Genomic DNA, 24,368 nt, shown 5'->3' with positions numbered 1-24,368 from the left:
CCCTGCTCCTGCTGCCCGAGTGAGAACTTTAGCGCAATACTACGCTCCTCACGCGCTCAAAGTCTTTCTGAAAATTACTGATTAGTGGTTTTCGATGACGCTCAGTAAGCCCCCATTGCAACCATATGTAAATTTTCTAAAATTGCAAACGTTAATTAACAAATTTGACGTAATTAACCGACTCATCCCTTTAGCCTTCTATACGATGTCACCCTGGCCGTATAGGCAATAGCCCACCGGCACAAACCGCGAAATGAAGCTTTCTTTTTTTTCTCTTTTTCTTACGAATCTGTTAAACTTAACATAAAGTGCCCTATATTTTATTTCTCATGTTTCGAACGGGCGGGAACTCGCGGTGTGGTCTTGAAGAATTATGAGGCTATACTTCGTTTCAGCTTCGGCCCAGACGCAGCCGATGCTACAAGCGCGAGCATGTGGCCGAGAACAGTGCTTGCACTGCACGAGCGCGAGCGTTTGGCAGGGATGCTGAAAGTCCGGAGCTCGCGCTTGTAGCTTTTCCTGCGTCTGGACCGAAGCTGAAACGAAGTACAGTGATTTTTTTCTTGATTCAGACTATGATCGCAAGAGGGATTGCCGCGATATTGCTCGTAATTTCAGACAACACACATAGATACGAAGAAAGTATATTGACTTTAAACAAGAGTGTTGAGAATGCGAAACTTATGCACGCACACTGCATGACCGGGTTAGTGCAAGCATAAAGTAGGCGCGTTTTAAAAATGTCCAATGCTGAGGCCTCACGGCGGCTATACAAATAATGACGATATAAGCAGGTGCTTGAATCGCAATTCTCACGCTTGGTTGCTTCCTGAAATTATTATTATATGCGAATATATAAAAGAGAAAACGGTCTTCATCTTGAAACAAAACGTATATGTGAGTATATTAGAAATTCTGCTCGCTGGGAACACGTGTGAGGTGATGTTTTTGGCCATACATGATTTGGTAGTACAAATGGGGTGAGTTGATTGTTGGACCGATTTGGTTCAAAATTTCAAGAGGTACAGATAAAGAGTGCTTGCTTTGCATATCGTAGCGCTTTTTTTCAATTTTATCTTATATTGAGACCTATATTTCTTGTAATATAGGCTTCATGGGAGTAAATCCACGATCAATTTTCACGGCAACTGCTCGGCACTTACGTTTGAATCTTGTAACAATTATTAATGGGTATAGCCTCAAAATGTGTTCCAAATGTCATTTAGATTGATGCTATATATATGCTGTAAGACTCGCTGGAAAATGAATAAGAATGGCAAAAATAGGCAAACATTGTTTCGTAGTACAAATGCACAGCCGTTAGTTTTCAACACATGGTATCCGAACTCCTGGTAGACAAACTTAAATATATGCTCGTTCGCATATCGTGGCCCTTTTATATAACTTGGGGTTTAGTGTTACTGAAAAACATATAGAACTGCAGAGAAATATCCATCTTCTTTAGACACAAAAATGTAACTTGAATATATATGTTTTACTGCTGGAAGATAAAGTTAGTGCAAACAATCTAGAATATTATCGCGTATTCAAATTATCAGCTTTTGATTTCAGTAAACTTTGCTTATAATTTTGTGTAAAGTCATCAAAACCATAACAGCAAGTTCTTTTGGCGTTTTTATGACCGATTATGACACCTGTTGAGTTGTGACTAAAATTGGAGAACTACTTGTTCAAGAAAATTTCTAGCGTGGCACTTATCTTGCACTTTACACAGACGCTTTTAAGCAGATGCGCATGGGCGCAGCCTTGACTGACCTTCACTTTCTCTTCCTCTCATTTGGCACGCTTCACTTTATTCCTGTGGTCGCGAGACAGGCTATTGAGTCGTATAAATAACAGCGTTATGACCAAAACGTTATCTGGGAGTTAATTCGTTATTAATTTATTACCCATTTTAGTGGCTGGGAACATCAGTGAGGTAACAGGAAGACAGTTGTTTCGACTGAAATCTGACGCTCGGGAAAAAGGTCTAATAAAACCCTTTCCCGTGAAGTGCGCTACCAAAAGTGTTTCACGATGACCTAAACCATGCTAAACCCTGTCTAGGTCGCCTTTCTTTTGATTAATTATTCTTAAATTTATTGAAATAAGAGTAATGACAGACGATAAACTTTCACGGTGTTAGTTTATTCATGCGACAACTCCAAGCTTCCACAGTGCTTTTTACACCCACCATGACTAGTGTCTTTTGGAAGTTCCCTCTCGCTTCTCTTTGTTCTTGCAGAAACCCGCAATCATTGTTGCGAAATAAAACAAGCAAGATAATCAGTGTTTCCCCAAGATTCCCTGTCATGTTCTTCTATGACTGGGCTATAGAGCAGCTTTTCTCGCGGCCTTCGCCCTTACCTAGAAGGAATAGGACTTTCTCAGCCGCGTGGGGGCGCGACCACACTACCTTGCCCAAGACTGCCTGACAGTCTAACGGAAAGGTAGTGTGGATACTTCACAAACAAATTAACAAGTCAAGCCTCAACATCTTTTTCTCTTCGTGATGTCGTGCACAATAGCGGGTAGACATTGCTGCACTGCGGTTCAGAAGCCGATATCAGAGACTGCCGAGCTTGGCATTCTCCGACAGATGAGCTGGCTGGGCTAGCTTGTTTTGCTTAGAATGCCTTCATGTGCGCTTATCTTAGGATAAGCGCACATGAAGGCACCCACCATTCTGTCCCACACGTTTATTTTTATTTTTTTGTTCAGAATCGCATAAACGAGCGTGCCACTGCACGCGTTTGTGGCGCTGACTGCGCTACGGCAACATTTTGTATTTTATAATATTTTTTTTTTTTTGTATTTTACCCATGAACGCGTGCTGTCGGCATCGGGTACTACAAAGGGTGGCATAACCCTAACAGAAGGACATTGAGGCACCTTAGTTTTGCTTAGCAGCCGAGCCAACTGGGCAGCGGTGGCACCGCGTGACGCGGACGAAGACACGCGGTGAACGTGCAACGTGCGCAGGGAAGTGAGCCATAGCCTCCTCTATGCTCACAAAGCCCGGCAGTTGGAAGACGGAGCCATTTAGCGCCCGGTCGCAGATTCGGAGCGCGAGGATCTGTGGCAGCACAGACCATTTCTCGGGGAACCTGGACGTCATCGCACAGCTTTTGCAGCGGCGAGGACCCGAAACATGCGTCTCAAACCCGACGAGAAAAGAAGCGGTAGCGCGAGGAACGCGAGGAGGCCGAGCGGACATTCCATCGCGTCGGAGAAGTGTGTTTCGGCGTCTCGCCGCAGCGGGGCGCCCGTCACGTTGCTCTCTTCTCATCCGTTGTCTGCCGCTCTACTTTTCAATATCGGCGGCCGCTTCTCGTAGCGATCTGCCAGGCTTTGTCAGTATAGAGGAGGCTATATGACCAGGCGGAACATCGGTGCCACGAGCCATACCTGAGTTGCTTGGCCACACGGATCAATGTCGCCATCTAGGGTTCAAATTTTAAGCCTCTTCAAGATGGTCGCTGTAGGCCTTAAGTGTTGCTTTAATGAAAAGCTCATTTTACAGCTTAATTTAGTGACCAGAATGAGAAGATTCCACCACACTAGGGTTAGAGTCCGCCGACACTCGCCGTTGCTGAAAGCAGCCGTGGCTAGGAAGAGGGCTTCTAACCCGGACCGCGCTCGGGAGAGAGCGGAGAAAATATGGAGCCGTAAAGGAACAACCGATTTGAGTCCCTGGTTATTAAATTCAGTTTAGTTAAAATATACAAGGCTATGTGGCCCTGATTTTCTAGCACTAGTAGTTTGACAACCTTTAAGTTACGACAGAGAACAAAACAAAACAAAAGACAATGATCGCTTGTTGGTGCTGTGTTGCGCTCTGTGTGTACCGTACTCGGGGCTAGGGAAATTATGGCGGCCGTTGAACTTGCCATAGAAATGAGACCCTTGCAATAGAGACAATGGCGTTGGCTGTGACCTATGCACGGCGAAAAGTATCCAAAAAGCGGTGCAGATTAATAAAGTACGGGATAGACGGCAGCTAAGCCTGGGGTAATTGTTCAGACGATTTATATATTGAGGTATTTAGCGCTCAACGTACAATACATAAGAACATGACAGAAAGGAGCGCTACTGATAACTATTCTCTTCTCTTACTTGTTGCGCTAAATACCTCAATGTCTAAGACTACCAACTAGCACAAATGTCTTCCTTAGTACAGTTCACACGATTAGGAGTTCGGTACCAAGAAGCGTTGCCATTGTCTCCGCTGTCTCATCAGTAATCTCGTAGACCATTGTCGGGCAGGCACAGTGACCACGGAAACACTAAGATGTCACGTTGACCTCTTGCTGATTCGGGCTCTGGACGGTCACTGATCTGAACACTTCTTCGCGACGTCCATGCTGACGCGCTACTTGCCACATTTCATTTTTACATCGTTTCCGCCTTCTAAGATTAATCATTATTAGGAACTAAGCTCCGGATTTTTTTTATAATCAGTATTACAATTTATGTACGAAAGTGTTAGGTCGGCCACACGCTCCCAGTGGGTCTTTCATATTGCCGGAGACTGTACTTGGTAGGACCTCGTGGAAAATTTCACAAAAAATATTAAAGCTAAAGTAATACGGCACGCAGATTAGTGATGATGTGGACTCAACAATGAGACAAACTTAGTATTTTAGTCAGTTCACTCAACTTCTCCTCGCTCTCCAAAAGAAACAAAAAAAAAACAAAAAAACACAAGGACTGAGTGAAATTAGTTTTTTTATTCAGTTTCTAATAGTGTTTTTGATCATAAAAGCAATGTTGAACAACTCTCCAAATAAAGAAATACCCGTGATATTGATATGAACGCCAGTAGCGATGAGTTTTCGGACGCTTACAAGGTGCTAACACTAACTGGCGTCTAATCAAGTCTTTTTGGCAGATCCTTTTTTTTTTTTTAATTAAAAACATTTTTCAGTCGTCTTAATAAGACGCTTATTATTAACATGCTTCACTTCGGACGTCAAAAGTCTAAACAGTTGTTTACCGAAAAGATTGTAATTGTCATATCAGCATGTCCACGCTCACGTTTTATTACTTTACATTGAAGCCCTTATGTGCAAGGTGACTGTGCAACCACCTGCGTTTCAAATATCACTGGTGCCGCATGTTCCGATAGGTTGGATGCTTCTCTAAATTCAGGCGTCGTAACCGATACTCAAATTTCTAAACTATAAAATTCTCTTACGTTTTGTCTTACAGAGATGCATCGGACACAGACGGACTTTGAAAACAACCTCATTTTCAAGGTGTTCCTTTTCCAGTTTGTGAACTTCTACTCATCCATCTTCTACATTGCCTTTTTCAAGGGAAGGTTAGGACCGCCTCTCCTGACAACGCTAGAAAGGGTGTAACATCATCTTGTTTGCAGGTTTGTCGGCTACCCCGGTCACTATGGCCACCTGCTGGGTCTCAGAAACGAAGAGGCGAGTATGACGTTACTATTGCTGTATGGCACAGGCATGGGTGGCAGGAAACCAACGTATTCATAATCATGTATGTTATTCAATAGATCGAAGATTTGCCAATTAGACTACGAATCCAGATGCGTTATTCAGTGTTTTTATCATGATTCAAACGTGAATAGAAATTACTTATTTATTTAATTATGGTTTATTTTATTTTTTATTCATATATTTATCTCCATTTATGTATAAGCATGAGGGTCGAATTAGTAATTTTACAATGATTAGCCTCCAGACACCTTTCGTCTGAGTGGTGTGTGAAACACAATTGAATCGAAATTGAACTGAACTGAATGTTCAGGATGCACCGATTTCATATGTCTTGTTTCTTGTTTGTCCAGTGCAGTGGCAGCGACTGCCTGTCTGAACTGGCGCAACAATTGGCGATTATCATGGTTGGCAAGCAGATGATCAACAACGCCCAGGAAATTCTCGTGCCGTACGTTGTTATCTGCACTTCTTAAAAAAGAATGGATTAAAAAAATGATTTCTACGTCAAAACACAACTAGAGCAAGAATATGGCAGAACTTTGTAAGGCTTTTAAGACGCTCGCTTATATCATACTCGTCATAAATAGAAGATAAAAAAACCTAAAATGGTTTTTTTTAGTATTACTCAAGCTATGTACTAGAATATCTAACTCAATTACATTTCATCGCAAATTATGTGAATAACGGCTGGCATTCTAATGCCTTAAAATAACGATAATTACGATGCTGTTATTGTGTAATAAAATTTTGCGATCGCAAATAAGAGACCCGGGCTAGCACGAGTGTATCCGAGTGCTGGATATTTAGTCACTATTTTCATTTCACGACAATAGCGCAATACGACAGCTCAGCCAGGGTGAGCAGAAATCGATATTTACGAAGGCAATGCGCTCTACCTCAATGCAAATAACTAACATTTCGCCCTTTAAAAATCTCAGGGAGAAATATTATGTTGGAAAACGCACAACAAATGCATCCTACCGGCGAAAAACAAATATATACTGCAGGACAAAGCCCCCGTAAGCGAAAACGTAACTCTATGCTTTCTCAGCTTGACTGCACGGCGCCATTTTTGAGCGAAGGCGCCGGCGAGGGGTATTTTTGACATAAATCGCATTACTTTTATATAGTAAACAAGCTTTATTGTAAATTAGTCGGCATTCGAGAGTACCAGCTTTACTTGAAAAACAATAAAAAACATAAAAAAGTGCGGCTCTTGTAGTTAAAGGAGAGTTCCATAAATTACGAAAACTACAGAGAAGCAGTACAAAACACTTTGTGTCACAAATCAAATTGTCGCAGTAATGCTATGAAAATTTTGAATTGTAAACTTCAATAGATCGTTCTTCCCGAGACCAAGATTGACTGGTGAGCATACTCTATTTTCCCGCGTTTGTTTGCAGTATCTTCTCGCTTTCTGCAGCAAACTCAAGGCTTGGTGGCATCGCCACAAGACCAAGTTGGTCTACCGGGAGACTCTTTCTCGCTGGGAGGAAGATTACCAGCTAATACAGAACGAGGGCCTCTTCCAGGAATATCTGGAAATGGGTGAGTTAATCCTTATGTCACCTTGGTCGAAGTTTTATTTTTATGAATACCGATAACTTCGTCATATGGCACATATTATTTAAATTTACATTCCAGAGATTGTCTTGAATGATCAAGTATATCGGGTGTTTCAGTGGTCTAGTCTAGTGAAACAGAAGATACGAAAGAAGCTGGGAGCATTCACTAACGTCGTTTCACCATCGCTTTAATCAGATTGTTGAGTGTTCAGGTGTAAGGCTCTTTTCAAATTCATTCCAATTAGTGTTTTTATATATCTAAGAGTATTGTTCAGCCCAAACCTTTTTAAAAAAGCCATTAAACGATTTGTCTACTTTCGGTAAATACTTTTAAGAATCCCTTCCTAAGGATAGTAACTGAATAAACTTGCCTTGGTTTTTCTTTCTGTCTTTCTTTCTGGGAAGAAAATGTATATTTTGAACAAATATTTTGTGGTCATACTCACTGCCCTCGGGTGGGCATAAAGCACGTGGTTTTGCGTGTGTGGGACTTCTGTGTTATAATTCCTTGTCTGTGTTAAATGTATAAAACGCGTGCCAATGCGAAATAAATGCCGTGTAAATGCAAATGTAAGCAGCGTGGAAAACATATCTATCCCAGCGATAATAATTATTGTCGATTTTGAATTTAACGTTGAGTAGCGCCGCCTAGTCTTGTGGAAGCTAGTGCAAGTTACTAGCTAAGGGTAACAAAATATACTAGGTTCGTTAATAGCCGTTACTAGCGTTTTGACCTAGTAACCGCTACTAGCCCGACCATTACTACCTACGCAGAATAGGTGCCTAGTAGCATATGTGACAAACGGTTACTAGCCTTTACCTAATAAATACTACTAGCTTCTTCTTTTTGAGAGTTCAGGGGTATAAATGCAAGGGTGCGACATTTATTCCCATGAGTCCAAATGCAAGGGCGCAACATTTAGTCCCAGGGGTCTAAATGTAAGAGCGCAACATTTAGTTCCAGTGGCCTATATGGAAGTGTGCAGACCTTAGTTCTTGAGGCTGGTTCAGACATGTACAACCAGCGCGATGCGTCCGTTGCAACCGGAGCGACCGGAACGACCGCTCTGCGCCGCGCGTGCACACACCTGCAACCACTGCAACAAGCGCAGAGGGTCGGCAGCACGGCGACCGCTTCTACGCTGCCGTCAGCTGTTTCAGCGGTGCCCCTAAAAAGGGGACGCACTTCCACTCAATACCGTAACAGAATATAGCCAGACAGATTTCAATAGCCTAAAGCTTTATTAATGTTTTTTTTTTTTTTTTTTCATGATAGGCTTGCAGGATACAGTGGATGAAAAAAAAAAAGAAAAGAAAAAGATGCAGTACGCCGTCTTGGACGATCACGACTTTGCCAATAGTACGAATCTCGCCACACACCTTTTCTAGATTATAAAAGACGATATAATCTTATCAGTGATATAGCAACGTAGAAACATGATTTCGTGATCAGATAGACGTTGCGAGTGTTCAGGATAGCTAACACTAATCACTTTTCTACGGAGATGAAAACGCGTGAAAATTCGCATCCTTTATACGGTACCCGCCAGTAATACCTTGAACTTGAGCACACGCATGAAATGCGCCAAATAAGAAATCCGGGCGATGTTCGAGGACAAAAATGCTCAGAAAGCAGCACTGTATAGTCGAAGTAAACAAACACGACGGCACGGGCGTTTCTGCTTTCTTGAGAGTGCCGCCACGACATCGCCGCACGAGTAGGTGGATCTTCCCTTCTAATACGTGCTGGGTTATCATAGCGACACACGACGAAAATTCACAGTCAAGGCTAGCGCTTTTACGCGGAACGATGAGCTTTCACCACGCCGTCCACGTCGACGATCACCACCGACGCCATGTTTGCAGACAGAAGGAGCCGGCCTGCGACCGGCGTGCAACGCGCGCGAACCATTCTCCTCGACCTGTGATTGGTCTGTCGTTGCGGTTGCTTCGGTTGTTTCCAACGCTGCGGGGAAAGTTGGGCTCGCTCCAACTCCTTGCGTCGTGAACGACACGTGCGTGCGTCCCTCCGTCGCTATGGCAACTGACGGTTGCAGACCCTTGCAACGGTCGTTTCGGTTGTTCCGGTCGTTCCGGTCGCTACGGACGCATGTGTGTGAACGAACCTTTGGGGTTCAACTTTGAGAGACCAACGGGAGGGGCGCAAACGTTGTTCCCCTCCCCGTTAGTCCCCCAGAAGTCTAATGGTGGTGACTGCGCATTTGGTCCCCGGAGGGACTAAATACCGCTCCCCTTTTTTCTAGAGTGTATCTAAAAAACGCCTTTTGCATACGTGGAGGCAACCTACTGAGGTCAACATATTGGGATCAGTGGTCATGTTTATGTTTAATGACCCCTGGTATAGACGATTGCAAGCTGGGCGACTGGCCGCCGCCATGTCTCTGCTCGAGCAGGCACGCCCGTGCGATTACGAGCTTGCCAAAGCTACGTTCACCCGCGCGTTGCACGCGCTTGCACGCATGGGGCACCACTTGTGGCGCCATGCTTGCAGTTGTCTATAAAAGGAGGTAATTTACCCGCCTTTAATAGCAGATGTAAAATTTTGAGACTTGAAAGTACACCAAATTGTTTTCACAGTATATAGGGGCTTAAAAACCTTCCCAAACTGAGGGGTAACCTTGTGCTAGAAATGTTTGCAGTATGCATGTACCCATATGTTCTGCAGAAATATAAATATCTAACGCGTCTTTCTTTTCGCCTGCTGGCCCCGGTACCCGCACCCAGAATGCTGAAAAGCGGGACTTAAATGCAGCATATTGAGGCATGAAATGCTTCTTTAGCTAAACCCTCTAATTCCAGGAAATTGTCCGTCCGTCCGTTTGTCTGTCCGTGAATTTCCCCGCTATGTTTAGCGGGGAACTTGACGTTACGCGACGTCAGTGTATTACGTGGCATCACAACTTCACACCGCGACGTCACGTCACGTGACTCAGCGGCGCGGCGTCCCATCACGTTATTAAAATTGTCACGATAAATCTAGCGGGTAAATCAGCATCACGTGACGTGACGTCACGTGGCATTAGGTAACTGACATTGAGACGTCGCTTGACGTGACCACGTCATAGGTTGTTAGTTCACGGTAAACCTCAACTTTACGTGAACAGACGCAGTGACTGTCACGTGATACAGTGTGGTCATATAACGTCAGGTCACGTGACGCCGATTTGTTTGCTAAATTTAACGACGAAATCAATCAAGAAATTTTTCTTTCCTCCCCAAATCCACCGTTCCATGCCTTATTTTCTTTGCACGTTTAAACAACCGCTTCTTAAACGCTGCCTTTCATAGGACCTAGAAGCTAAAGGTCGCTGGTAATGTTATCCTTGTGCGGCGTCCAGTGCTGCAGTTCGGCTTCATCACCATCTTCGTGGCGGCCTTCCCGCTGGCCCCGCTGTTCGCCCTGCTCAACAACTGGGTGGAGATTCGCCTGGACGCCCAAAAGTTCGTGTGCGAGACGCGGCGTTCCGTGCCGGAGAGGGCCCAGAACATCGGCATCTGGTTCTCCATCCTGGAACTGCTCTCCAGGATTGCGGTCATCAGCAACGTTAGTGTACTCGAGCATCTGAGAAATCATTCTATAGATTTTAAATAAGGGTAGAGAAAATATGTTATAGAACTAGATTCCGTGTGTATAAAATAGTAGGAGCGTCTGTGACTGGTAGGGGTTGTAATCACTGGGAAACAAGCGACGCTCAGTTAAAAGCTCTGCACATAAACACGTTGTACGTCACTCTCAGCGTGAATGACAAGTTTGCCTTGTGTAGGAACGGATGCGAAGTGTTTGCTTAAACTTAAAACTTTTGAAGTCCTCCGCCCTTAGCAGACAGTAATGACATCATGATGGAACATTGTGACACCGTCATCAATGCACATCAGTAGAGTAATTGTAATATACCTGCGAGCCAATCTTCCGATACAATGTTACTGATGGCCTGTCAATGCATGTCTTGCACAGACGTCACATCAGCTGCTACTGCAGTCGCCTTGTTGCTGAGCGCGTATGTTCTGCAGTCTACATTTTGGGTCACGTAATTTGTACTCGACAAAAAGTGCAAGCCTAGTATGGAAATTCTTCGGTCAATCTCTTTTGTCGCGGTCGCGGTCAAGGTGGCCTTGGTTGTTATGGCCACTATCTGAAAACAGTAGCAGAGGCGTCCTGTGACAAGGAGAGTATTTCATTGTTTGCATACTGTCATCTGTGGCCTAGTCCGTCGAAATCACATTAAAGAAAAACGCGGGCTCCGAAAGATCTTAACCGCTAAACATTCGCTCAAAAACGTTTTAAAATGACCGGATGGGATTGGAAGGTAATACACAACCACAAAATTTGTAGTTCACGTGTGGCCTTTAATGTTTAGCATATCTTTCTAAACTGTCCTTCACACTCTAGCGAACATGTTCGCGCTTCAATGCGAGCAACGGCATGCAATCGACTAGCGTCAGATAACGCTCAGCGTTCTCTGGAGAGTGCTTCTCTGCCGTCTGAATAAAAACAGAGTGTGATGTGCAAGCCTGCTGTCACATCTGCACAAGCGCGTCCCTGTGACAAAGAGACAGGTGGAGTGTCAACCCATGTCGACCTAGCTGAAATTTTCATAAAATGTTGTGAAAGGAAGAACGAGTGGCATCGCTTGCGTCGATTAATATCTATAGTCAGTGACAGGCTAAGATCCTGGGGCGTGGGGATCCCGGGAAAACACTGTGTCGTTTGCTGCAGCGACACTGGCAACATCGATTTCATATCCGGGAGGAAAAAGCGAAGCTTGGTGCTGATCGACCGGGACGACATTATCGGGAGGCGATGCACGGTTATCGAGAAAAAAACTGGAAGATTTTTTTTTACCTGGTGTTATTGAGGATGACGAAAGGGATTCTAACTTCGACATATGACGCCTTTATGCGTGGCAGTGGTAAGACGAGATACTCATTGCTTACCTGAACTACCGTGCAACCGATCGCCACGACGAGACTTGGCAAGGGCGCCACGTTTCGCCGATAAATAAATACTGGTTTGAAGACGTCGATTCGCGGCACCCTTTATTTATTGAAGCCGGCGGGGAAACAGACGGAGTGTGGTGAGGCAGCGTGGCGGTATAGACATTCCATCATCTCACGCACCATACCACGGACATCAAAGCAATTTCACGTTGCCCTGCAGAAACCACCGCAAAGAAATGTTCACACTACAACAATACGGCGACAGAACTTGAGTCAGGGGAGAACGGCGAACGCACGAAGAGAAACTATCCGCGCTGACGAAGCGTGTCGGCTGTAGTCTCGGGGTTTTTTATACTTCGTTTCACCGTAGGTCCAGACGCAGCCGACGCTACGATCTGGTGGCATACAGGGTCAGAAGCGCACACTTATGGAGCTCGTCATGTTTCTGTACGTGTTCTATCATCGCTCATTATCAATCATAAACAAAAAAGACCCAGTGATTCACGCTTTTGGCGTTGCTTGATCGGCCCCTTTAGTTTGTAGCGTCGGCTGCGTCTGGACTTCGGGTGAAACAAAGTATAGGCCCCACTGAAGTGGGCGCTCTGAACACTTGGACGACGACACGGCCGTTGGACTTTCACGTCGTCACACAGATACTATCGTAGAGAAGGGTGGATAGCGGCACAACTTTGCAACGTAAATATGGATATGTAAAAAAAGATAGAAAAGCACAAGCGCAAACCCGGCGTCGCCGTCGCCACCCGCGATCGCTGCCATGTTGAGAGAAGACGTCAAGGACGTATAGACTTTTGGAAAAATCGCCTTCTGCGCGCTGCCATCTTTGTCTGCTTGACTGTAGAACGCCTTCTGAGCATGCGCTGTAGCTTCGCTGTGCCGGATATCAGACGCTGCGCATGCGTCCACAGCTCAGTTGCTCGGCATTTTAGATGCGGAGCATCTCTTGCTCGGGTCTATGTCCCGCGGCGTCGTAGTCCGCCCTCACACTACGCATGCGCAACTCTCCTCCTTCCCTCTCTCCAACAGCTGCGCGTTACTCTCTCCGCTCTCTCTCTCTACCAGCTGCGTGCACTTCGCGTGCGTTCGCGTCTACTCACACCGCGCGCGCATGCGCAACTCTCCTCCTCTAGTCTCCTCTCCTTCAAGTGTGAATATAAGCAGCTGTAGGGCGCGCTGCGCGCGTTCAGTTCACCCGCTGTTGACTCCACTTCACTCCGTTCTTCCGATGAAGTGTGATGGAAGCAACAGTCCCGTCAGTAAGTGGGTTGGCGCAAGCAAGCGTCAGCACCACCCCACAAACTAACAGCAACGCTACGTCCACTGAAGACAAAGCTGCGCAGCGAAGGGCACGCGACGCTGAGCGCAAACGCTTGAAGCGAGCGGCAGACCCTGAACTACGGCAACGAGAAGCGTTGCCGTAGTTCCAACAACGTTCACGCGATGTGTGGTCACCAACGCAAGTTAACAACGTAATAACACGCAAGTTAACAACGTTACTAACAACGTTACTAACACCGTTAATAACACCGTTAATAACGATCCGCGATGCTCGGCATCACCCTATGGTTCCCCTCGGGAAGATGGTGTAATTTTTTTTCGCCCGCGTGATAAGCGATGCAAACCTCTATAGGAAATGAGGAAACGCGATTGGCTGGTGCAGTGATCTGAATCTCTCTGAGCGCCATTTTCTGCTGTCTTCTTAGCCTGTCACCTACTATAAAATGTATTTGGTTATAAAACATTAACGAGCGTTTTAATACGTTAGCATTAAAACGCTCGTTTTGACAGAAACCCGGCGGTGTCTCGTTTGTCAGCTACATGAAAAGCGGAAGGACCAGAGGGAGAGGGTGGCGCGTACGACTCTCCCATTCATCCGAAGTGCTAAAGTCAGCACACATGAAACTCTCCCTCTCCTTCTCCCTCTCTCCCTGTAGCTGAAAAACTAAAAGACACTGCCGGATTTTTGTCAAAACGAGCCCTTTGGTTTTTGTCAAGGCCACGTGCAAAGCTGGCGCGAAGCCAGAGAGGAGGAGGCATCACTCAACGCCCCTTAGATAACGAAGTAATGATATGGCGTCATCAGAGAAGGCCAACACTGGACACAGATTGAAAAGGAGTGCCGCGTCAGTGCTCGGCTTTGAGTCAAGTTGCCGAACGTTGACGTAATCCTCGTGTTCAACTTGGTCCCAGCGTTGGCCTTTTCTGATGACGCCATCTCATTCAGCACTACAGCTTTGTTACCTAGTGGTGAATTCAACTGGTAGATCCGGAGCGCTTTCCAAAATCCGCGAGGGAAGCAAAGTTCCGCTCTGTAGCACCCGCTCCGAATCGACAAGCGGAAGATGAACACGCATTTTTGGAGCGACCCACCGATTCGCTCGAGACGGTCGGCTATTCAAAATGGCCGCTGCTCGGACTTGACAAGCCGACCGACGCCTCAGCCGACTGAGCTTTCTGGCGACCAGTCACAACTGTCACTCTTTAGCTGCAAAAATAACTCGCGACACAGGCCGGGCAAAAATGTCCGTACTGTGGAGCCCGTGTCACAAATAACGAGGAAGACGTCCGCGTTAGCCACCGTCACACACCTTTCGGCCGCCTCGAAGCGGCGGGGCACGCACAGAGATCGCCTTCGGTGCATGGAGTTCAGATTGTTGGTAAGACTTGAATAAACACAAAGAGGTAACAAGCCATTACTTGCACGGTCGTTGCTTAATCTGTTCTTGCTTTATTGCACCAGAAAACGTTGGCGGCATGCAGTGTAAAAAGGTAAACAATCATTGGCTGCAGAATGAACAAGACTAATGGCGAATTCCACGGGGCGTTTTGGAGCGCGCCGGGATCAGTTGACCAGATCCGGACTGGAGCACACGATCCGAACGGGGTCGTGCCGCCTACGGATCCCCAGTGGAACATGACCACCGCTCCGGGATCGGTGGATGCCTTGCCGTCATTCAACTGCCCGGGAATCCCCTTTCCGCGGCCGCCGCGGTCATTTCGAAGACGTTTTCGGAATCGCGGCGCTAACACGTGTTCGACGCACGAGCGACAGGAATGGCTCAGGCGCTTCTAGCAAATGGCGAATTCCACAGGTCGTTTTGGAGCGCGCCGGGATCGACTTTTCTGGAGCGAGCCTATTTCACTGGGCGATCGGGATTGAGACCGACATGTTTCACTGGTCGTTTTGGATTAGCTTCCGCTCCAGATCTCGATCTGGATCCGATGGCGAATTCCACTGGGTGTTTTGGAGCGCGCCGGGATCAGTTGACCAGATCCGGAATGGAGCTCACAATCCGAACGAGGTCGCGCCGGCGATGGATCCCCATGGAACATGACCACTGCTCCGGGATCGGCATTTGCCTTCATGTCATTCAACTGCCAGGGAATCCCCTTTCCGCAGCCGCCGCGGTCGTTTCGAAGACGTTTTCGCAATCGCGGTGCTAACACGTGTTCGACGCACGAGCGGCAGGAATGGCTCAGGAGCTTCTACCAAAGATTGCAGGAATGCCCGTAGCGCGGCCCCCAAAACCTTCTATTCTCCTTCCTGGAAAACGAACCGGCTGTCGAGCCAAGGGGTAAAGGCCCTGTCACACTGAGGGGACAGTTGGACAACTCTATCCGGCAACACGGGGAAGTCGTGTTGCCGGCGACCCTGTCACATCGCGGCAACAACAGTCGGGCAACATGATGCTGCCGCCCGGCAACAGTGTTGCCCGATTTGTTGTCTGACGACCCTGTCACACCGCGCTGACGGCGAGGACAACACGGGGAACACTCCGCCATCTTGATTGTTTACCTTCGTTCGTGTGCGGCGCGGAATCGCTGGAAATGTGGCTCTACAAAGTGCTAGTGCGTTCGAAGGGCCGGGAATTACCACGGTACTACATCAACCAGTGGCTGTAATTAGAAAACTTGACACGGGAGTATTTTCCGCTCTTTACTTTATCGAGATGTTCTTCATTCGCTGACAAAGCAGATAGCCCTAACCGAGGAAAGTGACATCGCTGATTATTTTCGGCATTTACGCCACCGTATGAAGTGTTTCTGTCCAGTTCTTTCATGCAATTCCTATTTCTACTGTGAAATTGCGTTAGCACCGGCAGTACCCCAAACCGTCTTTTGTAACGTGGTGTTGAGCTGAACTGACAGTGCTTCAAAACTGCGACACCGACACCATCGGCCTTCATAACAATGGGTGGAATAAATATTTTTCAACGCTGTCTACTTGTCTACCGCCTGCTATGTGATCGATTCATTGCCCTTAAACGTCCTGGGTATTTTTGAAACAAATCAGGTGTCTGGTAGCGGCTGGTTCCAAGTTCCAAGCATCAACGTTTTCACAATCGCGGCGCTAACACGTGTTCGACGCACAAGCGGCAGGAATGGCTCAGGAGCGTCTAGCAAAGATTGACGGAATGCCCGTAGCGCGGCAAAACCCTTCTCTTCTCTTCTCCTTCCTGGAAAACGAACCGGCTGTCGAGCCAAGGGGTAAGCAAGTGGCCATTACCATTTCTTCTGGGGCGAGATCGGGCGAGATGCCCGCGAGAAAGGAAGTCACGTGTGTGCGCCGAGGGCTGGCCCGGCTGGCTTCCGGTTGAATCCGCCGAAATCGGGGGAGCGACTTTTCTCGGATCCAGATCGAGATCTGGAACGGGAGCTAATCCAAAACGACCAGTGGAACACGTTCGTCTCTATCCCGATCGCCCAGTGAAATAGGCTCGCTCCGGAAAAGTGGATCCCGGCCCGCTCCAAAACGACCCGTGGAATTCGCCACGAGAAAAGTCACAGTGCTGGGACAATAAAGTTGCATTCTTCTTCTTCTCCCACGATTTTGGCAGGTTTAACCGGAAGCCAGCCGGGCCAGCCCTCGGCGCACACACGTGACTTCTTTTCTCGTGGGGCATCTCGTCTCAGAAGAAGAAGAAGCACGTCGCGGGCTGGGCTCCTAGATTTTCTCGACATCAGAAGAATTTGTAATGGCCGCTTGCTTGCCCATTGGCTCGACAGCCGGTTCGTTTTCCAGGAAGGAGAACAGAAGGTATTTGCCGCGCAACGGACATTCCGGCAATCTTTGCTAGAAGCGCCTGAGCCATTCCTGCCACTCGTGTGTCGAACACGTGTTAGCGCCGCGTAGCGAAAACGTCTTCGAAATGACCGCGGCGCCCGCGAAAAGGGGATTCCCGGGCAGTTAAATGACAGGAAGGCATCCGCCGATCCCGGAGCAGTGGTCGTGTTCCACTGGGGATCCGTAGGCGGCGCGATCCCGTTCGGATCTTGTGCTCCAATTCGGATCTGGTCGACTGATCCCGGCGCGCTCCAAAACGCCCAGTGGAATTCGCCAAAAGATTGCCGGAATGCCCGCAGCGCGGCAAATACCTTCTCTTCTCCTTCCTGGAAAACGAACCGGCTGTCGAGCCAAGGGGTAAGCAAGCGGCCATTACGAATTCTTCTGATGTCGAGACAATCTAGGAGCCCAGCCCGCGACGTGCTTCTTCTTCCTCTGAGGCGAGATGGGCGAGATCAGGCGACATGCCCCACGAGAAAGGAAGTTACGTGTGTGCGCCGAGGGCTGGCCCGGCTGGCTTCCGGTTGAATCCGCTGAAATCGTGGGAGCGACTTTTCTCGGATCCAGATCGAGATCTGGAGCGGGAGCTAGTCCAAAACGACCAGTGTAACACGTCGGTCTCGATCCCGATCGCCCAGTGAAATAGGCTCGCTCCAGAAAAGTCGATCCCGGCGCGCTCCAAAACGACCAGTGGAATTCACCATAACCTTAAGTCTGCCTCCGTATTTTCTGACGTTCTTTTTTCTCGATCTTTCTCTCACGATCACAGATGTCAGCGCTTACGATCTGCTACGCTCCAATCCCGGCTTTGTATTCCTGATCTACGCGAGGTAGAAGCGTTCGAGCCGTCACAATCCCGCGTAAAGAACCGGCGCATCCGAACAGATCCAACTCGACGGCCCGAAAGATCCGGCGACCTCGCCAACCTCGCCGCGCATGCGCACTGTGCGCACTGTCGAGTTAAAAGGAAAGGACCTAGTGCGCTCTGTCCACTTCCGCAAATATCTGTGAAATCCCGCGGAGCACGTTCGGCGGGGTTGGAGGCGCTCCATGGAGAGGGCGCTGCCAAAGATCTACGAGCGGAGGATGACTAACTCCTGCCAGATCTGCGAGCGGAGGATGACCAACTCCTGCCAGATCTGCGAGCGGAATATGCGCGCTCCAAATGGAGCACTTTTGGAGCGCTCAAGATCTGCGAGCTGAATTCACCATAGGAGTAGTTGCGCGGAGGCGTGGTGGAATGTAGGCGCTGTGGCGTCACTAGGGTCAGCGACAACCGCGGCTGCATCCCGCCGCGAACCCCCCCCCCCCCCCCCCCCACCCTCTCGTGTCCCGCCGCGATCCTTTGCCCCCCCCCCTTGAGAGCAACGTTTCACCCCCCTCCCCCCTTGTGACGCTCGTGCACAGTTGTCGCTTTGCCGTCGCCGGTTTTTCTTCGCTCTGGGTTTTCGTAGTATCTGTGCATGGGCTGTGATGTGAGTGTGCAGTTAAAACAATGGATGTGGTTCCCTCTACGAGTTATATGGATGTGGTTCCTTGCAAGAGTGGTATTGATATGGATAACCGTGTTCGAGGGTGTCAAGGTGTTCTGACAGGCAGAGAGTACAGAAGAGGGGTTAAAAAATTAGAGTAAGATCCATTGGTGGATTTTTAAAGAATCCGTTAGCATGACCCTTGGGAGACGCCGCACACGTTCGCCTTTGGGAATCTCTATCACTGACCCCGTAAGGAGGCTAAAAAGAGGCAGAAAAAAAAGGAGAAAGCAAAAAAAAAAATTGTCAGCGCTAGCGTTTTTTAAAGTGGCGTTTCCAATAATCATGTAACGAACTCCTTAAGAATCCACCCTTGGATACTTCTATAATTTTTAAATGCTTATTATTGGTTTTAGATTAAGCGTTTTCGAAATTCCCATTAAGCGACTTAATTAGTACAGATTATCTGAAGTTGGCCATTGGGCATAGAAAATTATAAATATCCAGTGGCAGAAGTGCCCTTCTACAATGCAGTTTGCTAAGGCCTGCGATGGCGACAAGAAAATTAAATTTTTGTACAGACGCGGAGCTGGTGTCGGTGTCGTTTTTGAATGCAACACGTCCACACCACGCGGCGCCTGAACAAACTGTCGTTTATGCTTGCATTTTTTTTTTTTTTTTTTTTTTTTTACAGCGGAGTTGTTAAGGGCTGGTTCCACAGTTTCGTGTCCATGGACAAATAAATCTCGACACAACCCTCTGGACAGCTACCGTCATCTATGAGCGACGGCGGCAACCAGACAACCGGCTTGCCGGCTGTCCGGTTGCCACCGTCGCTCATAGATGCGGCAGAACGTACAGCTCCACTGCTCTTATTTCTTTGGAAAGGCTGAGAGTTTCTTTCTTTTTTTTTTACATCCCCATAAACATCATGGATTCCTATAACTGATTACAAATTCAAACTGGTTATAAAACCTTTTTATGAATCTTTGGAGCAGAAAAAACATTAGAACACAATAACGTTTAATTATTTTTGCTCAATGTTCTCAAATAAAACTTGTCGCTTTATACCGCCGTCATTGCAGGCCTTTTTGATCGCCTTCACTTCAGACTTCTTGACAAGAACGATGTACCGGTACGAGTTTGACTGGGACCTCAAAGGATACATCAACTTTACTCTGGCCCATGCTCCTAATGGAAGCCTATCTCTACCATGCAGGTTTGTATCCATATTTCTCAGTGTAGAAATCGTTCGGATATGTAATTTAATTTTTTTTACTAGGTAAGTGGGGCTGAAAGGTTTACAAATTAGATGAAAGCGTTATTTGTTTTAGAGTTTCTTCTGGCAGGTGATAATAACCTCAAACTGAAGCTGTGACTTCTGCGTGACCTTTCTGTCCAGGTACCGAGACCTCAGAGACGCCAACGGTAACTGGACGTTCTTTCACTGGAAGCTGCTGGCAGTACGCTTAGCATTTGTAATCATATTTGAGGTAAGGCCTCTGTAGCGTCAGATTATTTTCGAATAAAAACTGAATCCAGCGGGAAAAATAAGGCCGGAAACGGTTTCGATTGTTAGAGACCCCGGAACGACATAGCGCCAATATTATTTTTTGCAAGAGCATTGTCAAAGAACTTTTTTTCCTTTTTTAAATTTTATTTGGCCGAGGTATTAAGTGGGTCGTCGTTTTCAGATCAACTTCCTATTAGCCACAATGAGCTACGGTGCTACGATCAGTTTGACTGCACCGCCTTTATGCGCCGCGCAGAAAAGAGCTGGTCAATGTACGCGACATTTCATTTGAAAGAGGAGGCCTTGTAGTTTAAAAAAACATGATGTTGTATACATATGCCCCCTGGGGTTTTAGCTGCGTGTCTCTTAAGAGGTAAACTTACGAAATTATAATAACGCATACTTTGGGAACCGACGAAGTTGGGTTTGCCGAAGCGCACCTCCGGAAGTGGTCGCAAGAACAAAACAGAAAACAGCGTTCCAGTGTCAAATACATTTTTATGTAAATCAGTAATTATATCGGACGAACCATTTTGTAGAATAACAATAACTATACATGGGCAGCTTTCCTGTCCACTCCGGTTTGGTACGAGCCATTTGTGGAACAACGGGAACTACTACCTCAGTACGTTTTGCGCTCAACTCGGAGCTCGAGAAAAAGGTGACGATAGGTACGGGTCACAAAGCAGTTGGGACTCGATCCACGTAGAGTTAGTTTTAATGCATACACCACCTAGTATACGCATACAACGAAAGCCATTATTTTCCTGAAGAGTGAGCTTCCGGAAGTGAACTTTGGATCTGCTTTAGGTTTCTTTGTTTGGAAACAAACTCTACGCACATTCCTTTCGTCCCTCCAGATAGGCTGTGCGCACTATTTTGAATTTGTTTTGCGTTTTTCTCGGTCGTATATCCACAGGCAATGATTTTTTTTTCCTAGTATGATATCTCACTTTAACTGGCCTATCTGGAGTGTTACAGTCGCACGGGAAGTTATTAAAAAGACCCAGTTCTGTCACGTGTTAAAGTGCTAGCCAACTGTTTCTCACGACACGCTATGTGAATCGAACTAAACTTATACGCGGGGCAAAAATGTAGCCTGAGCTCCGTGGTTCATGGGTGCATATTTCGACTTCGCTCGTGACCCAACTGGAAATATGTAAAGTCGTATTAGTCGGACACGTTTCTTTTAGTATTGGTTGGTGCAAGGGTGAGCCACCCGGTGTCATTTCCTCGATTGCAGCACGTCGTATTCGGGGTGTGTCGACTCATCGACGTCCTGGTGCCCGACATTGCGAGTCAGCTGGAACTCAAGATAAAGCGTGAGCGATACCTAGCTAAGCAAGCCCTGGCAGACTCGGAAACCATAATGAAGGTGCGCATTGCATTGGTTTACTTTAATTGCTTGATACGTGTATTACCATTTTAGTGTAGGTACAGCCTGAATTGTTCCGTCGACCTAAAGCATATGCTAATTGATTTTACTCAAATAGCGCACATTCAACTGTCTTTTGGTCACCACATTTCACGCTTTCGCACGCTTCTATATTTGTTATGCTTAAGAAGACTCCTGTCATTTAAGGGTAGGAAACTATCAATCTCTTTTGTTCGGTCGATTATTAAGTGAATAGTGTAGCCGTCCTACTAGGTAAAAAGGGTCAAGTGGCATGTCTCGAGACATGGTTGTCCAAGACATCAGTTTTAAAGAAGTTAATATTTAGGAATATCCAGGGAATCAGTGGGAAACCGCTAGTATCCGGCTTCTCGCGCTCTCCTACAAGGGAACTGCGGTTACAGCCGAGGCGCTGCACCCTTTGTTGCGCACTCTGCCGCACAAAGCTAGACTGTTCTACCTGGAACGCGTCTCCGACTGGTGTCCTTAGCGTGTCCTCGAAAGTGGTCCCTCGATTGCCACCTGATGACGTCACGGAAGTGTCATGTTGTCGCCGGCCACGATCCTGGTGGCACCACAGCAGCGGTGGTGGGTCGCTCGCTCTGCTGAATGTCGCTCTCCAGCTTGACAGTCGATGGAATCAGCAGCAGCCAGGAGACGGGACGCCGCGACGACAGCGACACTCGAGTTCGCTCGTACTGTTTAGCAGGGACTTCTATACTTCGTCTCACCTTAGTATGGACTATTGTTAGCCGCGCGTGCTAAAAGCGCGAGCTAGTCGCTTTGAATGAAACCGCGGCGGCTGCACGAGCGCTCGTGCAGCAAGTGCTCTAGTCAAAGCAGTCAAGGTTGGCCGCTCGCGCTAGCTCAGCCTTCGCGGTTAGTCCATGCTAGAGTGAGACGAAGTATAGCACCAGCTGCCAAGATTGTGACATCCGACATCATGACAGGCCGGCTTCTGTGGTGTCATTTGTTGCTACTTCGGGACCACTTTTGACGTACGGGTCGGAATGGATGCTAAACACGCAAGTCTACGACCCGTTCCGCGCACCGTAGTTGCACTGCCGTGTTTAAGTTCACTTAAGTTCGTCAAGGCATACACAAGACGCACCCGAAATCTTCTACGATCAATCAATCGATCAATCTTTTATTTGCACAAAAGAAAAGGGAACGCAGGAGGCGTGCACGGCTAGTAGATAGGTCACTGACCCGTACGCACGCAGTGCACTCTAAAAAAAGCGCGTGCGTCTACTTTCCCGCACAACACTCGGAGAGCCAATCACAGTAACTTATGGAGGCAGCTCAGTGAATGACGACACCGCAACATATATTTAGACCAAGAAAACGTAGTCTGAGTTGTGACATTAAGCGATGCAAGGGTGATGTTTTGCTTTGCTTAATGTCACAATTCAGACTGCGTTTTTTGGTCTTGACATATGTTTCGACATCGTCATTCGCTGAGCTGCCTCCGTAAGTTGCCGTGGTTGGCTCTCCGAGTATTGTGCGGGAAAGTAGACGCGGGGCCTTTTTTATAGTGTGGCGTTTACTCGCCAACACCCTGAGCATACTTCGGCAATGACAGCTGTCGCCTTACTATGTAATAACTGAGATTTCTAAGAACACCGTTTAAATTTCACTTGTTACTCGATGTCTTAGGTCGCCCAGCGGAGAGACGAAGAGGAAGAGGAGGAGGATGTGGCAACGAGCTCGGAACCTCCTCAAGCGGGCACTGGTGTTTGAGCGCTGCCAGTCTTCTCGACAACCGCTCGTGGAAGTGACAATCCAGCTTCGCTGGCAAAAGCCTGGAAAGGGTGCGAAGAAGAAATAGCCACAACGGCAACAACCCTCGACTGGCTCCTAGTTACACTCTCCTACCTCCTCCCAATGTCATCGCAGCACGAGGACTAGGTTTGCAAATTGAACAGTCCCGAAACACGATAGGTTGAAGACGTCTTCAATTTGGGGAAATAACCACAGAAGTCTCGATACTCATGGCTTTTCATATTCCGAATATTTTGTCGGCTGACTCAGGTTTTTGTTTTGTTTTCACTTTGGTTCGTGCTGTTCATCTTTCGAATGTTAAAAAAAAGAACGATGAAAGAAACGGACTCGGTTCATTTCGATAAGACTACTTAAAAACGATTTCGACATTGTTTAGTTGAACCTTCGATTTGCTATGATCGTTTCAAATCTTGCACAACTTCAAAGATTATCGTTTGTTTTTCTTTTTCTCTTTTTTTTTTTTGTAGGCCTAATTTGGAAGTGTTTCTATTCAAGAATATTCACATACATTTCTTACCTGCCTCATGCTTAACGCTTCGGTGTATTGTGAACATAAAGTGGTCCGTGTTCGTCCCGAGAAAAATATACCACCAGTTTCCTGATGTTTACACATTCCAACTTTTTTGCTTGTTTGCTTGAATATATAGTATATATTTCGCTTTTAAGTTTGCCGGTTGCGATATCAGTGGGTGTCACTGTATTAACTGCGTGTTTATACCCCGAGTCATTTTAAAATATTATGGCACTTTATTCTTTTGTCATATTTATTCGAGCATAATTATCATTCTTTTCTGCGATTCGCCCATTCGTAGTTACTCTAGGAACGCAATGAGCTTAATTAGACATGGTTTGATTGAGGTATGAAGCATTAGCTCAAAGACATCAAGGATGACGCCAGATATTTAAAGGTGTAAAGTTGATTGTTTCAATTGAAAATGGGTGCTAAACCCTGTGGTTTCTTAGGTAGAGTTTACTAGGTACTTATTGAAACTGCTAAGTAAGGACAATAATTGAGCATGGAGCACGCTTTTACAAGTTTTAAAGCTTTCCTCAAACTGGTATAAAATAACTGCAAAGTGATTATGTTCTTTATTAAATAACGATAACACGAAATAAAACAAAATTTTACAGTGGAG

The 24,368-nt window shown here is 46.8% G+C and overlaps 1 protein-coding gene across 1 annotated transcript in view; it reads left to right on the top strand.

Moving 5' to 3' along the window:
* Positions 1–23,190, top strand: part of LOC121835806 (anoctamin-7-like) — a 95,332-nt gene extending 72,142 nt beyond the window's left edge. Inside the window, exons 12-20 of the mRNA XM_042290311.1 lie at positions 5,212–5,323; positions 5,381–5,435; positions 5,816–5,913; positions 6,889–7,013; positions 10,390–10,595; positions 19,630–19,763; positions 19,947–20,037; positions 21,301–21,432; positions 23,107–23,190. Coding sequence (XP_042146245.1) covers positions 5,212–5,323; positions 5,381–5,435; positions 5,816–5,913; positions 6,889–7,013; positions 10,390–10,595; positions 19,630–19,763; positions 19,947–20,037; positions 21,301–21,432; positions 23,107–23,190 — 1,037 coding nt within the window. The remainder of the gene's footprint in view (positions 1–5,211; positions 5,324–5,380; positions 5,436–5,815; positions 5,914–6,888; positions 7,014–10,389; positions 10,596–19,629; positions 19,764–19,946; positions 20,038–21,300; positions 21,433–23,106) is intronic.
* The last annotated feature ends 1,178 nt before the right edge of the window (positions 23,191–24,368 follow it).

The sequence above is a fragment of the Ixodes scapularis genome, unplaced genomic scaffold (genome assembly GCF_016920785.2).
Source record: "Ixodes scapularis isolate PalLabHiFi unplaced genomic scaffold, ASM1692078v2 PGA_scaffold1__304_contigs__length_218370807, whole genome shotgun sequence".
Taxonomy (NCBI): Eukaryota; Metazoa; Arthropoda; class Arachnida; order Ixodida; family Ixodidae; genus Ixodes; species Ixodes scapularis.
The sequence above is the reverse complement of the archived record's forward strand: the minus strand, read 5'-3'. Positions and strand labels throughout refer to the sequence as shown.